The following is a 17,699-nucleotide window of genomic DNA, read 5'->3' as shown; positions in this document are numbered from 1 at the left end:
CACTTGTTTGACTGAGGAGTGATATTCATTTAAATTGTCCAAAAAGATCAAAGAAAAATAGAGTTTATTCCATTCAGCAAGACTCCACAGAGCTGATCCTGAAAGATGAGGACCAACCCTGCCACTGCAGAGCACTTGAGAGCCAGATTTGCTTCTCTACACTTCAAAAACTGCAACAAAAACTCCAACACGGAAATCTCCATGATTTTGCAAATCCTTGATCAACCTCCATATTTTAAAATAATAATACTTGAATATCTCTTACAGACAGCACTGGGGATCACCCCAAATTCATCACTTCCAGTGGTTCTGATGTGTTCACTTGAGTGTTCCCTACTCAGCCATGTGGGAAAACTGGGAACTTCACTAATAAATCATTTTTAGGCCTGTAACTATTAATATAATGATTAAATACAACTTGAAATTCATGCACTTCCTCAGTTTAATATGAACCTGAGCAAGGTCTATCAATTATCATATCTGACTTCCCATGCAGCAACAGCCAGGAGAGGATTGATTTTTAATAAAAACAAAACTGATGCAAACGAGCAGAAAATCCAGCACAATTTCTACTGAACAGATTACACCACTGCTGGAAGTCAACAGAAATCTACTCCAAAGGAGTGGCTCTCCCCTTTCCAGAGTGAAAAGTGGATTAACAACCACATTAATAATTCAGCAAAGCAACAGCATGTCCTGACATTCACACGTTGTTTAACAATCAGAGCATTTGAAACCTGCTGGGCCAGGCTTAGTGCTGGAGAAAAACACAAACAAGCTAAAAAAAACATTGTCACAATGTGCTTTTTTCTGCAAGTGCTGAACCCTTGTTGTGTGAAACAGTTATGATACAAAATCCAAGCAGGATGGTAGCAAGTCCAATGTCACTTTTCTCTCTGAGTTTCCTACAAGATGTGAATTCCAAGTTGATTTGGAGTAAATACACTCTAATGAGAGCTATAAAAATCCATACTTGAAACCCAGCAGATGCATGAAACGAGTGCAAAAAAAAAAAACAAAAAAAAAGGCAAAATGGTAAAAGAAAAACCACTCTGAACATGTCCCAGTTTCCACATTTAGAAAGTAGGTCTTTAAACCATCTGTTCCCTGGGAATCTCAACCCCCCAAACCTTAGCGGACACTTGTCACAGTCCAGCACTTCCTGCTCTTTTGGCACTTCCACAGGAATAATTCAAGCAAATCTGGGAGTGTGGGTCACTGATACAGCTTCAGGAGAGTGCAGTGCACAGTGTTACATTACTGCTAAAAAAATAAATCAAAACAGCTTTTGTGTTTTGTGCTGTGTGCCTGAACAGTGGGACACAGCTCCAACATAATGGGAGATTTTAGGGAGAAATTCTTCCCTGTGAGGGTGGGGAGGCCCTTGCACAGGAAGGAATTTCTCCCTAAAATCTGGGGAGTGCCCAAGGAGTGTCCAAGGCCAGGTTGGATAGGACTTGGAGCAGCCTGAGATAGTGGAAAGTGGCAGGGATGGGACTGGACGGGCTTTAATTCCAAATCTGGGATTGTAGGAAACTAGAATTACATGAAGGAGGGAGGACACAGAAATGGTCAAGCCCAGAAATGACCAACCTCAGCAGCCCAGGGAGGCACCAGCCCTTCAGCTGCACAGAAAACCTCAGTTCCATTGTTTTCATTGAAAACTCCAGTGGCTGAATCCACTCCAGTCACCTCCAAGGTGCCTCTGAGCAGCTTCAGAGGAGTCAAACTGGGGATGCACAACCCATCCAGAAAACAGCCGTTTTTATATATTTCCTAGTGCCAAAACAGATCTTTTTTCACAGGGAAAAAAAAAAAAAAAGCCTTATTTACCATATTCCTAGAAGTACAGGGAGTGGGAAGAGCAGCTCTAACTCCTAATGCCAAGGAGTTTAGTGAATACCTTTTCCTCAGACAGCACAGGTTACCTTCCAAAATTACCCTTGTAAATATTAGCAAAGTGCATTTTTGGATGAAGGGAAGGAGGGAGAGGAGAGAAATCAGGGAGAGGGAGCCTTTACCTGTTTGTGAACCTTTGTAAGTTGTTCCAGGTTGTTCTCAAGAAAGGAAATTTTCTGCTTCTGCGCAGCGCTTCCACCTCCATCATCACTGTCCAGCTCAACACTCTGCACACAAAAACTGCAGCACTCAGCAAAGCCAGGCACAGACTCGAGGGGAAGCTCAGCTCTTTGGCAAATTTGAGCTCCCCAAAGGCAGAAAAAGTCTTAGAGAGCCCCAAATTTAAGAGAAATTACTTTAACTCTGTGTTTGGTATTTAGGAATCGCATTTCCCCTTACACAAAAAAACCCCCTGTTTTTACTGAATAATTATAGGGGAATCCTGAATAGGAAAATCAGGTTATAATACTAAATATATACTAATTATATACTAAATAAATAAATAAAAATATATACTAAGATAAAAATTATATACTAAATAATTTCTGAAGCCCATCATCTTTGAGAATTTTGTAGCTGAACTGCACTGGATAAGTTCATTTGCCTCAACCACCAACATTTTCCTTATCAAATTAGGACCAAATAAAAGCTGATAAACATCAGAACGGTTTTAATCTTGTTTCTCACTACTACTAAAAAAGACATTATCCCATTTTGTAACTTCATGCACTAAAGGCTTCCAGCAAATCACAAGAATTCTTCAAAAAAAGAGGAAGATTTGGGTTTAAAAGAGCAGAATTTTACTTTTTTAACACGGGTGGTAAGATCCTGGACAAACAGTTTGCGCAGATTGTGAAGAGTCTGAAGCTCCCTTGCCTGGAATAAAAATAACAAAACAATAATTTAAAAAAACCCACAAATTACTAGTACATAGCAGATGCTCTGATTCAAATTTTCTTCTTGGATTTGAGTTGGTAACAGGAGAAAAAAATCTGGATTCTCTCTCTAGGAATCATATTGGCCCACTCTGAATGCCACAAAATAAACCCCATCCAGCCCCAAAACCACACTGAAGTGAACAATTTCTCCAAAACTGGTAAAAAAAACCCTTTCTAATTTTAATTTAGGTAGTTCAAAGCTGTTTACTGAAAAATTAACATATATATCACCAGGGAATACAGATAGAGGGGGAAATAAAGTGTATTTAAAGTGTAATTAAGACCTACCACTGTTTCCTCCAGCCCTTTAAGGTCTTCTCTTGCTTGCTCCCTTTTATCATTAAGGAGTCTGAGAAGATCACAACATGGAACACAAATCAATCACAATTAACAGAGGAGAATTAACCAACCTGGAGCAGCACATCTGCAGGTGGCAGCAAATTGTACATCTCTAATTGTGCTTTTGATTGCCCCAAATATCCAATTTTATCATGTGGAAGGGCTGAGTCACCACTTCCATCTTTGTGTCCACACATGGGATTTTTCTCTCTCCTTTCCAGAAAAGGTTTTTACTCAGGCATCTGATTTAAACCCTCCCCCACCCCCCCCCAAAAAAAAAAAAGAAAAAAAACAACCCCCACAAAAAAAATCCCAACTTCTTTCATGCTTGAAATCATGTTTGATTCTCATTAAGGAATGAGAGATTTAACACTTGCTGGGATATTTTATAAAATCAGAGCTCTAATAAGCTCTTCTTGGCAATTAGCAAAGCCACTGTTGAAAAGCCTGTGGTATAAAAATATAGAGTAATTGGTAATTAATTATTAGTTGTTCCTGCTGGCTTTGCTATTGAAATGTGAATATTCCAACACAAATCCCTCTCCCTAACACATTTCCCATGAGCACATGAAGAGGTTCAGGGCTACCAAGTGAGGAAACTGTGCACTTACATGAGCTTTTCCAGCTTCATTTCTCTTTCCTGGTCCTCAATTTTTAATTTATCATAATCAGCACTCAGCTTCTCTTGTTCCAGCTGCAGCTTCTGGTTCATGCTGGAAATGGGAAAGGAAAAGTCAGCACAGCTCAGCCTGAACCCCAGGAGGAAATGGGGGTAAATCTCCATGAAAAAAGTGGGATTGGACTGAGAAAAAGTAAAGCTGTAACCCTCTGAAAAAATTCTGGAAGAAATTAAGCATAAAGAACCTAAAGGACATAATTTTAAAATACAGGAGAGCTAAATTCAGTGGTTGGTCTCGTTTGCCTTAAAGGAGGACACAAATTGTTGTTGGCATCTTTCTGCTTTGCTTCCTCATTTCCCTACAATTAATCTTTGGCCACACAGTAAATACAATAAGATTGCCTAGATTTTAGAAAAAAAAGAATACAGGAACAAAACATACCAGACTCACGTTGATGTGTGAGGAAAAAACATAAAAATGTAAAAAAATACAGGCTGTTGGAGTCACCCAGACTCTCAGAAGGTCTGTGAGACAATCCCAAAATCTTCTTGGGTTCAGTGGTGGCTGAACTCAATGACCATAAAGGCATTTTCCAACCCAAATGATTCCATGATCCTTTAAAATCTGCTCTCCTCCAAGCTCCTCTCACCTACTGACCTACAGGTGCAACATTACCCCTTTTCTTTTATAAACTCTCTAATTTTATGGCCTTGTTAAAACTCCCCAATAAAGAATTAGGCACTGTAATCCACCCTGCAAAATAATTACAGGCTTGGCTGCTGCGTGTAAGGACAGAACTTGCAAAGAAACATCAATCAAACCTCCCAAAACCCAACCCCAAACCACGCCAGGACTGAGGAAAGGATGGAGAGAGTGAACTCACTCCCTGATTTCATCGATGATTTTCTGCTTCTCTTCGATTTCATCCCTCAGCCTGGACAGCTGCTTCTGGTGGGCTTCCCTGTGAGTCTCCATCTGCTGCTCCAGAGCCTTCTGCAAACACCAGAGCCGGGAATCAGAGCAGTTCAGAGACACACAACTCCCTCTCAACAACCTCTAAATTTGAGGGAAAACTACCAAATCCATTCAGGGATCTGCCTGGCCTTTCCTTGTGGAATCACAAAACTCTCTGCTTGCTCATCCAAGAGTTTAATTTTTTTTATGAGTTAATTAGAGTCATTTAAGCGTTTTTAGTGACAGATCTACAACAGTTTTGACTTGTTTTCTTGCAAAAAGTAGCATGTGAAAACCCAGGGCTTGGCCACAGACACTGATTTTGCACCAATCCTCTCTTATTTCCCCTGTTTATTCACCCAGGAAATACTTGTACAGCTCTACCTGTGGCAGAAATAAACCCCAAACCTCTTGAGAATTGTTTATGCACAGCCCTGCTACTGAAATTGTTATTTAAATTTAAATTTTAGGAGTAAATATACCTTGAGCAGCAAGAAAAGCTCAATTTATCTCTTTAGATTGCTAACAAAAGATATTCTTTCTTCCTTGGAGCTGTAAGGTACAACCACTTTAATCACAACTGCTTTAATAACTTTACAACTGCTTTTATCACTTAAATTTTTTATAAATGGAGAGGAAAGTTCTGCAGCTTGCAGACCTCTATCACTACCCTCTATTACTATCCTTGTAAAATGGAATTTTTCCTTGTCTGCAATTTGCAAACCCATCAGAACAACTCATGATTGCAAACATTTCTTGGCATTCCAAAGGAAAAAATACCAGAAATCAGGTTTATATTTTTTTATTATTATTTCCAGGAGATAATCAGAATTCCAGCCAAACTTTGGGGAAGTGGCCTCTTTTCAAATCAAATTTATAAGTACCTAAATTATATTAACCCCCAGCAACCTCCTTCACCACTGAGGAAATTGACTTTCAGCAGAGCTCCAGCAGCAAAAAATTAGTGTAACACAGAGGTGAATCAATGTAATTTTTGGCCATGTGAACAGGAAGGCAAAATTCCACCCCAATGAACAATCTCACCAAAAAATTCCCTCAAAATTTTCCACTGTGCCCAAGTGTACCTTCATCTCCTCTGCATCCTGGAGTCGTGTCAGGTGCTCCTTCTCCTTGTCCTTGAAGCTGACTTCGTGCATTTTTTCTGTTTAGAGGTGGAGACAGTTTTAGCTTTAAATTTAAATTTCAGATTTTTAAATAAATTTAATTTATTCCAGGAAATGCCATAAAGATTCTGTTCTAACAATGCGGGAGATGCTAAATAAAATTAAAAATAAAAAAAACCCCAAAAAGTCTTGTCCCCACCTCAGAGAGGGAAATTCCCTTGGGAAGAAATCCTAAATGATTTTAAGGCTGCAAGGTTATAAATTTATATAACCCAGGAGCTTAGCAAAGCTACAAGAATTTCTTTTGATACCTACATATTTTCCACTTTAAATTGGAAGGGGAAAACCAAGAAAACCTTGAAAATGAAGTCAACTGGGAAAGACACAAATTGTGCACATCTAAGGGAAGCAGCTTTGTTTGAAATGAGGGATTTTGCAGAGGGGCAACTGAAATTAAGATAAATATTAAATCCCAGAATTTTATAGAATATTTAGCAAGATTGATCAGTGCTGTTTGGTAAAGGATCTGTGTGGGTTTTTTATAATTTTTCACATCATCAAAAGACAAAACTGAGTCTTCTTGGACAGAAATGAGGAGGACCAGACCCAGAGTTTTACCTTGAGCACGTAACTTGGCCAGCTCCTCGTTGAGGGAGTCCTGGGACTCCTCCAGCTGCCTCCTCTTCTGCTCCATGTTCTGCATGTAGTCTGTCAGGGATTTGATCTTTGCTTCGTGCTACAAAGGCAAGGAACAGCAGTGAGGTGGGAGGAGGAATTTAGAGAAAACTGTCCCACAATACAGGAGGGAAAACGGAAAGAATTTGCACATCCGGAGGTGATGACTCGGAGAACTCACAGCAAAATGTCTGGGAAGGAGCTGAGAGGTCAAAGCAGGCTGTGTTTTTACAGGTCACACTTAGCAGCCCAATTTGGAATTCAGGCAGTAATCCCAAAACATCCCTGGAATGGTGTGAAACACCTCCTGACTTGGTGTTAAACCAAACAGCAGCAGCTTTTCAAAAGCAGCTGGACACCAGCCTTGAGGTGGTGGCTTTGGGATCTCCAACCTGCAGAAGCTCAGCTGGTCTCTCCCCAGCCATCCTGATGGTTTGGTTCTTGCCAACAAGAAGTTTGTTGTTGAAAGAAAAACAGTGAAGTTTGTCACGAAAACACTCAAAATGGAATTTAAATATTCTAAGCCGAAGATAGAAATGAAGATGCTGCCTGGATTTTTGCATCTCAATTTAAAAAGATGCATTCCTACAGGTTGTTGGGAAGGCCAGCAAAGGCTGGGAGGAGACAGGAGTCTTGGAGTCCAGGGCATCCCCTTGGATGAGCTGGGACCCAAGGAAGGGAGTTTGAGCCCTGGACAGGGGTGTGGAGCTGGTCCAGGGGGTTTGGAGACCTTGGCACGGAGCTCAGGAAAACACTGGCTTTGATTTTAGTCCATGGGAGAGGCTTCCAACACTGAGAGAGGAATTACAAACCACCAAGGGGTGAAAACAGTAGTTTAGCACAGCACAAGATGAAAAATTTAGTACTTTTGGGGTTCATAGAAAAGAAGTAAGTGAGGGGACAAAATGGAGGAATTTGGGTGGTGTCTTGAGTTCCTCTCCTTCTTCTTCATCCTCCATCTTTTGAGGTGGTGATGACACAAGGTAGTTTGAGTGGATTAGGTAAAAGTAGAAATGACCTTTTTAGTGTGAGCACTAGGTATTTGTATAAAATTGTAAATAACCAACACGTAGTTTTCTGTATAAATGTAAGGTGATGTCTCATCAATGGGCAGTCACCTCGTGTCTCAGACCTGCTGTCCAGACCTCAGCTGGGAATGGAGAAAATTCTGAGACATCAAACAATAAACAACACGAGAAACCTGAAAACAAGACTTTGAAGACTCTGCTTTTTTTTTTTGCAGGGCTTTTAGAGGGCCAAGGACTTTTAACAATCTGAATCTGGGGTGAGGAAACCCAAGCTGAGAGGAGCAGACCCACCTGGGAGATGAGGAGCTGGCAGGCGGCGAGCTCCCTCTCGCTGGCATTCATCTTCCTGTTGGAGTCCATCTGGGCGCTCTCCAGCTGCTTGCTCCGGTTCACCAGCGACTTCACCTCCGACTTCATCTTGCTGATGTAGAGCCTGGCCATGGTGAACTCCTCCTCGATCACCCCGTTCACATCTGCCAGCTGAGCACACGGGGATTGCACACAGGGATGGCCCCAGAGCTTCTGCTCTGGCAACCTCGCTGCTCTTTGGGGTGGGTTTATGGGCCAGGGGTCATTTTAGAATGAGTAGTTGGGGAAGAGTATGAATTATCTCTGAAAACTTTAAACTCATATTTGGAGGACAAAAGAAATCAGAATTGGGATCTTTTCACAAAGCAAAGAGATGCCTCATTATATTAAGGAGACATCTTCCTTCAGAAGTTATGGGTGGATTTGTCCTTTTATCTTGTATATTTTATTTATCTTGTATGTTGGGGTTTTTTTATTTATCTTGTACATTTTATTTTTGTTTATCTTGTATGTTTCACATTTGTGTGAAGGGATATCATATCCAGGTCTTAGGCTGGATCTCAGGGAAAGGCTCTTCCCCTAGAAGGTGGTGGGCACTGACCAGGCTCCCCAGGGATTGGTGACATTCTCAAAAGCTCCAGGAGTTTTTGGACAACACTCCCAGGGATGGCCAGGGTGGGGTTTTGGGGCGTCTGTGCAGGGCCAGGAGCTGGATCCATGATCCCGTGGATCTCCAGCTCAGGAGATTCCACTGAGGAGCTGTGCAGGTTCTCCCTGAGCAAAAACACAGCTCAGCTTCATCAGCTTCTCCTTTTTTCCCAGCACTGCTAAAAAGAAGGGAATATGTGCTGCTCCTCCTTCTCCCAAAAATCCTGAAAGATGAGACTTCTGCCAAAATTTTCAGTCTGCTCTGAGATCAGACAACTTGGAGAAAACACTGATTGCCAACAAATTTGAAACTATTCCCCTCAGCCTGGCCTTATTTCCACTGACAGCCGTCCCCTGAAGTGCTGACATCTCACTTCCCATCAAAAACTTGTACCAAACTGCCTCTGCCTCCATTTGCAAAGATCTCCTCTCCCAGTCCCTGCTCCTCCGGCCACCAGAGGCTGCTGTGACATCTCCAAAGGCTGGAATCTGCAGCAGCACAGGGACAGCAGGGACTGTGTCCTCTGCAGCAGGACAGGCTGCTGCTCCTGCTGACCTGAGAGAGCCTTGGCAGGAAATCAGCAAAAAGTGAACTAAAAGTAAAAAGAATGTGTTCCAGGGAATTCTCATACATCTCAAAAATGAACTTAGCCAGTTTTAACCACTGCTGTTTTCCCTGTGGTTTTAAATTGACAGAGATGGTGTTGACACCACCAAGGAGATTTTGCAGACTGTGGAAAGTTTCCATCTCTGCCATTTAGCAATGACCACCCAAATATTTTCTCTGAAACCAGCATTTTGTTCTTCTACAAATGTGACAAAGTGAGCGGCCACCTCCTCTCCTGTATCCCCGAACCCCAAGAGCCACACAAAGGCAAATCTCAAAGCAGGGCTGACCAAAATTTGCACCAAACTTCAGATCAAAAATTGGCCACCTCAGAAGCCAAAATTTTCATATTCTGGGAATTCTGAGTCATGCCAGCTAAGGTAGGAGTTGGGCCACCTGTGTATTGTTTTGGGGGGACTCAGACCCCCCATTAATCAGTTCAGTCACTTCCAGATGGGTTTTGACCCCAAAAACTGAGCTGGGAATAATTGTGAGCCCAGATATGGAGCCTCTCCCAGCCCAACAAAAAGCTCTGCAGTGTCTCCCTGTGTGCTCAGCCAGGATTTACACAGAATGTGTAAATTCTCCTGGGAGAAGGACTGCTGGATTCACATCTACTGATGCTCCCAGGGCTGGAGCCAGGCTGAGAGAGCTGGGAATGTTCCCCTGGAGAAGGGAAGGCTCCAGGCAGAGCTGGGAATGTTCCCCTGGAGAAGGGAAGGCTCCAGGCAGAGCTCAGAGCCCCTGGCAGGGCCTGAAGGGGCTCCAGGAGAGCTGCAGAGGGACTGGGGACAAGGGCTGGAGGGACAGGACACAGGGAATGGCTTCCCACTGGGAAAGAGATTTGGGTGGGAGATTGGGAAGGAATTCCTGCTGGGAGGGTGGGGAGGAGCTGGAATGGAATTCCCAGAGAAGCTCTGGCTGCCCCTGGATCCCTGGAAGTGTCCAATGCCAAGTTGGACATCAGGGCTTGGATCACCCTGAGACAGTGGGAGCTGCCCCTGGCAGGGGATTTGGAGCCAGAAGAGCTTTAAGTCCCTTCCAAGCCAAACTTCTCTGGGATTCCCTGATTTTCTGGAGTGTTTTCCCTGCAGGAGGAGCTGGGGGAAGAAAGCACAAAGCACAAAGCCCACGCACGGTTTTCACGTCGTTGGTGCCGATGATTCCCCCGATCTCCCCCAGATCCTTCAGCAGCAGGTTCAGGATTTCCGTGGCTCTCTTCTTCTGGTGGTTGCTGAGCTCCTGCAGCTGGCCCAGCTCCCTCTGGGTGGCTGTCAGGGCACTCTGGAAAGGTTTAAAAACAAGAATTACCCTCCCCTCTCTGCAGGCTGGGCAGTTTCCACGGGGTGTTTTCCTCCTGCCTGCTGGCACAATGTAGTGACACATCCAGTTCCACCTTGGCATAATCCACTTTCACAACTCACTTGCCACCAAAGGCTACTTTGGATCTATTAAATGTAGCAAATCCTCTAAGAGTCCGATTTGCATAATACATCAAAGGAGGTTAATCGCAGAGAAAAAGGTGGGGAGGGATGGAAAATTCAATTTTTTTCCAATGGATTTCGTGGTAATCTGTTTTACTGGAGGAGATAACAAAGTCTTTAATGAAACAGATCTGTTAACAATGGCTCCTTAAGTTGCTGTAATGAATTAAGGGAAAAGGAGATGCTTTAAGCTACTAAACCAATCTTGATTTTCCTTTTTTCCCTTAAGATCAGGACACATCAGCTGAAAAAGCCGATTAATTTTTTTTTTTTCCTGATTCCTTCCTTAAGATCCCCTGGCTGCCTGTAAAATCCCACAGCGCAGAGTCCAGGAAACCACAAACTGCTGCCATTTGCACGAGGCAGATTTTTCACAGCTTTTCTTGGCAAAATACAGGTTTTAAATATCCAAAACACAGGATGGCCACTTCTCACAGCCCATTCCTTGCTGCAAGAGCCACAATCTGCCACCAACTTCTACAGAGCAGCTTCTGCATTGCCTTAATTCCATTAATTAAGGCAGGGAAAGCGAGGGTGACACCAGCAGGTTTTTGGGAAGGTTTGGAGAGAACCAACATGATGAACAAGTTGCTCTTACACTTTTCTGTGCCAGCTCATCCGCCAGCTGCTCGTTGGTCCTGGTTTTGTCCTCCACTTCCTGGGATTTCTGGTCATAGTTGACAGCCAGCTCTTCCAGGGCTTGGAGCACCTCCTTCACCTCGTCCTTGGCCGCCTCGTTCTCGATCTGGAGTCGGGTCAGCTCCTCCTGGATCTTCTCATAATCTCTCCTCGTGGAGGCCAAAAGCTGGGGAGAAATAACCACAGCAGAGCTAAGGTGTGGAGAGAGCCAGAGCTGGGTTCTCATTGCTTCTAACAAGGAATGTGCAATTTGTCATAAGTTAACAAACAATTTTCAAGTTGCCACGTGAAGTTATTTTGGGAATAAGTTCCTTTAACACAAGGATCTATTCTGAGGGTTAAAAATAAGTGCCACCTGTAATAGCAACAAGGGATTTGTTCCGTGAGAATCAGTAAAGAAAATATGTAAACAATCCAAAAAATAGAGAGATTTGATGGACAAGTAAAATAGCTTTTACTAACCAATAAAATAATTAACAAGAAAAGCTATTAACCAATTAAAGTTGCCCATGAGGTTTGTAAAAACTGAATAAAAGACAGCATCATAAGGCCATAATAAAGGAAAGACTTCTGAAAACCTGTTACTGTATCATTCTGTGTGTCAACAAGGACACCAAGTGACCCAAAAACTCCTTCAAAAGATAATATTGAAAAGGAGAAAAACAGGCAAAGAGAGGGAAAAAAGACTGAGCACAAATCGTGTGTGCAGGAGGGGAGAAATCCTAAAACCATCACCAATTCCAGCACAAAGCATTTGAAGGAAGCACAAAAAAAAAAAGCAAAAAAAAAAAGCTCTGGACTTCAACAACAAGAAAAATCTTCACCAAATCCTATTACGACCCAAGACTGAGGCAGAGAAACTGATTTTAAACAGCATCAGAGCTCCAAAGACTTTTCCTGCCCTCAATCCAGCTCAGCCCCCTAAAAAAATGCCACAAAGTAAAATGTTTGAGCAGAGGCTCAGGGCTTTGAACTGAGCTGAGGGAAAAAAAGACTCTCTGAGGCAGCCTCAAAGAGCTCGTGGCTTTGACAGAAATATTTTGATAAGCAAACCTAAGACGATTATTCCCAGTTATCATCTGAAGGATGAGGATGCTGAGGACAGATCAGCTGCTGCTGTTTGCTGAGGGAAAAATATTTAATCTCAGAAGAAAATACTGACTTCACACACACACACACACACACACAAACACTCCAGTGAGTGGAAAACTTATTAAATTTCCTCTTGCAGTGATTTTGAGGTTTCAGTGATTGCAGGAGGTCACTGGTTTAGTTTTGTCCCTTACCCTTGAACCAATGATTTGGTAAAGCCTTGAAAATTCAGCTGTGGTGTCCTCAGCTCTGCAGGATGATGTGAAAATAAATAAAAGTGACACCTAACATTTACTGCTAATACTGCACTTTCAGGAGTAATAACTAAACCAGGGCTTGACATGGCGTAAAAAACATCAAACAGGGAATTAGAACAGATAAAAGCAGGGCAGGAGATCTGAGAGAGCCTCATGCTCATCCTGACAGCAAAGGCTGGACATTCATTCATAGAATTCACTCCTCCCCAGGAAATATTGGTATAATATAAATAATAAAACCTTCCCTGCTGAAGTGTTTTGGGTGGATTTCTCCTGATCTGCCCAGCAAGCAGCTGAGTGAGACCCCCAGCAAAAAAAAAAACAACAACCCACCTATCCCCTCTCAAGCAGACCACCCAAAAAAGCATAATAATCCCAGAAGAAATGGTTTATTATTATTAATAATATTTTAGCTCAGAGTGGAAAATTAAATGGCCTTTTTTTTTCTTTTTTTTTTTTTTTTGGCTGGTGGAAAATAGAAAAGCAGGCAAGCTCTGGAGGCTGGCACATGCCCAGAGAGGATTCAGATGTGAGAGGAAAAAGAGAAATTTATCTCCCTGTTAATGCTGCAGCCTCAGAAGTGCACTCACGTTATGGAAAAAGCCATTGCACTGCCAGAGCCAGATGGCATGTAAATATTTAAACAACAAAATAGCTTCAAATTATCTCCCTGCTAAACACAGATGGAACTATTATTTACATTTACTTAAGGAATTTTTTGCTGTGTGAACACCAGAGTGGCTTCGAGGAGTGGCTGTGCATCACCTACAGCATAAACAAGGAGAATAAATCCTGGCTGATATTGTGTGGAAAAATAGAGCATAAAAACACCAAAAAAAAACCATTATAAAGATGATTTGTAAATAAAGGGAAAAGACCCAGAGCTGCAGAATTTCATGGATCTGTCCCACGTGGGAATGGAATATCCAGAATCCCCCAAAACACCCACCTTGAGCAGCAGCCAGAGGTGAAAAGGTACCAAAACCTCCCCCCCTGAAATCAGCCTCATCTGCAGCAGGCCTCAGGTTTCTAATTAACCTGCTGGCTTAATCAAGCAGAAAAAAAGGACTGGTTAATTAGGGGGGGGAGCAGAGTGAGGCAGCTGCTGGTGGATCAGTGAGCTCATCACATCTCCAGGGGAGAGCAGGGACAGCTGATGTGGGGGAAAAACACCTTGGATAATAAAATATCACCTTCTCCCTCACAGGCAAGAGCTGAGAGGAGGCAGAAAAAGGCTCTGAGCAGCATCAGCTGCAGAGATTTTGGCATTTAGCAAAGCTGGATCAAAAATGTGCAAAAAAAAAGGGGGAAAAACAACTACTGAAATCCTGATTTATCCTCCAGAGGTGAGAAATAACTGTGTCAGCTGCTCCCAAAAAGGAGGGATGCTCATCACCCCAAAATCAAGGCACAACTGTGAGGAAAAATCTGCCTCAGGTGAGAAGAGGGATGTAAAAAAGATGGGAGAAGAGAAGAGAGGTGAAGTGAGACAAATAAACTCACAACACACATCAGGAGATAATGGGCTGGGCATAAAATGCATTATAATATATTATTATTATTATTATTATTATTATTATTATTATTATTATTGTATTAGTATTTTAATAATATTTAATAATATGTAATAATAATGATATATTTTTATTATTCTATTTTGCACAGGCAGCACTGTGCAGTACAAGGCAATCAAATCAAGCTGTGGCAAGAAAAGAAGGAGGAGCTTCATCTTTACCATAAAATAAAATAAAATAAAATAAAATAAAATAAAATAAAATAAAATAAAATAAGGTGAACCATGAATGATGAATAACAGACATGATCATAAATTGGTTTTTGTTTTTTTTTTTTCTCTAATAACACCTTGGAAACCCTTTCTGAGGGCCTGGATACACAATAAAAGCAATTCCTAATAAATTTCCCATTTGGGAACTTGGTGTTGCTGCCTCATTTTGCACCCTCAGAACTCACAGAAGGGAAAGGCTTGGCTGAGTTTAGTGATGATGTTCCTCACCTTAAACCCACCAAAACTTTCATTTTAGGCACAGAAATGCTGCAATCAAATGTTTGAGGGGAGAAATCTGAGATTTTACAGCAAATCTGTGGCACCACCAACTCTCAGGTTTTTCCATCCCACAGATTTCTGCCTCTAATTGCCAAAATAATGATAATTACTAATTTAATATCAGGAAATCTCTAACTCACTGCAGTCCACAGTGCCTGGACACCTGAATGGACACAGATAAATTAAAAAAAATCCTATTTGAAGTGAAAAATCCTGGCCCCTCTCCTCCCTTGGGGCTCCAGCATCACTTTCCCAGCAGGAGGGATTGTTATTTCGAGGAGTTTTAGTGAGAATATTATGGAATTTCAAGTTTAAACCTGGCTGAGACTTTTTCCATTTGAATTTTAGCCAGTTCATAGGAACAGCTGTGACAGAATCATTAAACACGGGGCTCAAGAGCAAAATGTAAAAGGGTTTTTTTGGGGGGTTGGTTTATTTATTTTAGTTTCTTACCTCCTCTTGATCCAACATTTGCTGCTTTAATTTTTCAGCCAACTGGCTCTGCTGGTTGATTTCATCATCCTGCAATGAAACAGGGGTGGAGATTTTTTAAATTTCTTTTCACAGCTCTCATTTGATCACTTTTTATCCCCCCCCCTTTCTAGAAAAAAAAAAAAAGGGAATAATGCATTTTTTTGTGAGTAAAATAAATTTATTGTGAATAAAACAAAAAAAAACTTTGTGAGTGGAATTAGGGGAGAGAAAAATAAATATACATAAATAAAAATACATGAATAAATATATATAAATTTACCATAAATAAAAGAAATAAAAATGCACAGAGCTCGGCAGTAAAAGCTGGCAACACTGGTATAAATGATTATATTTTGGTTTTGGAATCAAATATTTTCTTTTTACATAGAAATTAATATCAAATATCTTCATTTCCTCCAGTCCTGTGCCATATTATACTTCCCATGTTTTCTAGGGAAAAATTCAAACCTGCTGCCACTTCCCTCCAGAATAATTTACTGGGCTTTGCTGCTTTTGATGAGGAAAGTGAAAGAATGACTGATTTTTTTTTATTTTTTTCCCTTTTCCTGATCAATATGTAAAAGCTGGAGATTGCTACTGGGGATGCAATCAGAGAAAATCTGTCATTTCTTCCAGAAAATTGCTCTTTTCAGTGCTGGACAACCAGACTGTGCAGGGAGACCAAAATTCACATTTAAACCCAATTCCTTTGTGTCCACAAAGAGCCAAAACCTCGATATTAACAGGCAAGGACACACTGGGCTTTCTTTTCTGCTATTTTCCTGTTAATTACAACTGAATTTTAAAAGTGAATATTGATTCCTGATGGGAGCTGCCCTTTTTTTTTCTTTTTTTTTTGCTGCTCTCATCCACGGTGCTGAATAGCTTTTTTCTGGGCCTTTTATTTATTCTTTTTTTTTTCATCTTCCCACAAGCCAAAGCTTTTAATGGCTGGGGAAGAGAATTGCTGAGAGCTTTTAAGTGCCACTGATGTGCAGAGAAATAAATAAATGAGCCACCTGCACTTTGGGGCTGCGTCTGCAGCTCCAACCACACAAATAAAAAGGGGATGGGGACGTGTTTTCCTTAAAAAATTTAAAGCTGGGATTATTAAAGACAGTCACTTTTTTTTTAAATTATTTTATTTTTTATTTTTTATTATTTTTTCCCAAGGTGTTGTTCCAGTTTGCTGAGGTGTATTTTACACAAATCACTGAAGGAAAGGAGTTAAAATTAAATAATTGAGCTAAAATTTAAAGGAATTAAAATTAAAATTTAAAGGAATTAAAAGCTGGCTGTGATTTCCTGGAAAGTGCTGCCTGCACAAGGAAAAAAAGGGGGTGGAAGAGCTGCTTTGATGCACTAATTGGAATTTCCCAACGTGCTCGAGGAATTGAGGGGTAAAAACCCACCAATTTTGGCAATAATTTTGGATTTCCACCTGGAGAATGAACCATCCCCACCTTATCATCCAGCTGCCTGTAGAGGCTGGCGATCTCCTCGTCGTATTTCTGCTTCTCCTCCGTGGAGATGGCGGCCACCACTGGGGTGATGTTATCAATGATTGGGGTGTTATCACAAGGCTCCAGGTTCTTCTGGTCCTTGGCACTGATCTGCTCCTCCTCTGGTACAGCTTCTCCTGCAGGGACACAGCTCGTTCAAAATCCCAAATCCCAAATGGAACTGGTCGTTCCCAGTCACTGAGGGACTCGGTGGAGCCAAAAAAAAAAAAAGGGTTTTGTGCCACTTCCAGGAATACAAATGACCAGGTGATGATCCCATGGAAATTTAAACTCTGTGGGATCTTGGAAATCTTTTCCAACCTCAGTGATCCCAGAAAAACCAGCAGTAGATGGAACATCAAAAGCACAGAAGTCCCAGATCTGCTTTTACTCCCTTGATAGCAAGAATTGGCTCCATGGATTACCAGAGGTGTAAAAAAAGGAGGGAAACCCCCAAATTCCAGCCTAAAATCTGCTGGAATTTAAATATCTCTTCCTCCAGGGATTTCCAGCTCCAGGATGGAGCAGGTGAACACCAGCACAGTCAGTGTTTAAAACAGTATTTAATTTTTGCCTTGCAAAATTCCAGCACAAACATCAACTTCCAGAGGTTGCCTGTGCACTGCAGACACATTTCCTACAAAATCCCTCTCCTTGAGGAATATTTCCTTCAGGAACAGCTCTGGGTTACAATTACAGCCTCAGGGATGATGGGTGGGTGAGGTGCTCAATGATCCTAAAAAAAACAGCAAGCAAAAGCAGAGAACTCCCAGTTCTGCTTTTACTCCCTTGATAGCAAGAATTGGCTCCATGGATTAACAGAGGTGTAAAAAAGGAGGGAAACCCCCCAAATTCCAGCCTAAAATCTATTGGAATTTAAATATCCTTTCCTCCAGGGATTTCCAGGAGAGCCCCAGCACAGCCAGAGTTTAAAACAATATTTAATTTTTGCCTGGTAAATTCCAGCATAAACACCAACTTCCAGAGGTTGCCTGTGCACTGCAGACACATTTCCTACAAAATCCCTGTCCCTGAGGAATATTTC

The 17,699-nt window shown here is 41.6% G+C and overlaps 1 protein-coding gene across 1 annotated transcript in view; it reads right to left on the bottom strand.

Annotated features, from left to right (window-relative positions):
• Nucleotides 1-17,699, bottom strand: part of KIF5C (kinesin family member 5C) — a gene marked incomplete at its 5' end in the record, with an annotated part of 75,078 nt that overhangs the window by 10,766 nt on the left and 46,613 nt on the right. The window contains 12 exons of the mRNA XM_083865507.1: nt 2,022-2,126; nt 2,704-2,775; nt 3,126-3,186; nt 3,788-3,889; nt 4,680-4,789; nt 5,836-5,912; nt 6,493-6,610; nt 7,869-8,057; nt 10,279-10,425; nt 11,224-11,430; nt 15,132-15,200; nt 16,616-16,791. Coding sequence (XP_083721633.1) covers nt 2,022-2,126; nt 2,704-2,775; nt 3,126-3,186; nt 3,788-3,889; nt 4,680-4,789; nt 5,836-5,912; nt 6,493-6,610; nt 7,869-8,057; nt 10,279-10,425; nt 11,224-11,430; nt 15,132-15,200; nt 16,616-16,791 — 1,433 coding nt within the window. The remainder of the gene's footprint in view (nt 1-2,021; nt 2,127-2,703; nt 2,776-3,125; nt 3,187-3,787; nt 3,890-4,679; nt 4,790-5,835; nt 5,913-6,492; nt 6,611-7,868; nt 8,058-10,278; nt 10,426-11,223; nt 11,431-15,131; nt 15,201-16,615; nt 16,792-17,699) is intronic.

Source organism: Zosterops lateralis (assembly GCF_965231275.1).
Source record: "Zosterops lateralis genome assembly, chromosome: 7".
In the NCBI taxonomy this organism is placed as follows: Eukaryota; Metazoa; Chordata; class Aves; order Passeriformes; family Zosteropidae; genus Zosterops; species Zosterops lateralis.
Note: the sequence above shows the minus strand (reverse complement) of the source record. Positions and strands in the feature narration are given on the sequence as shown.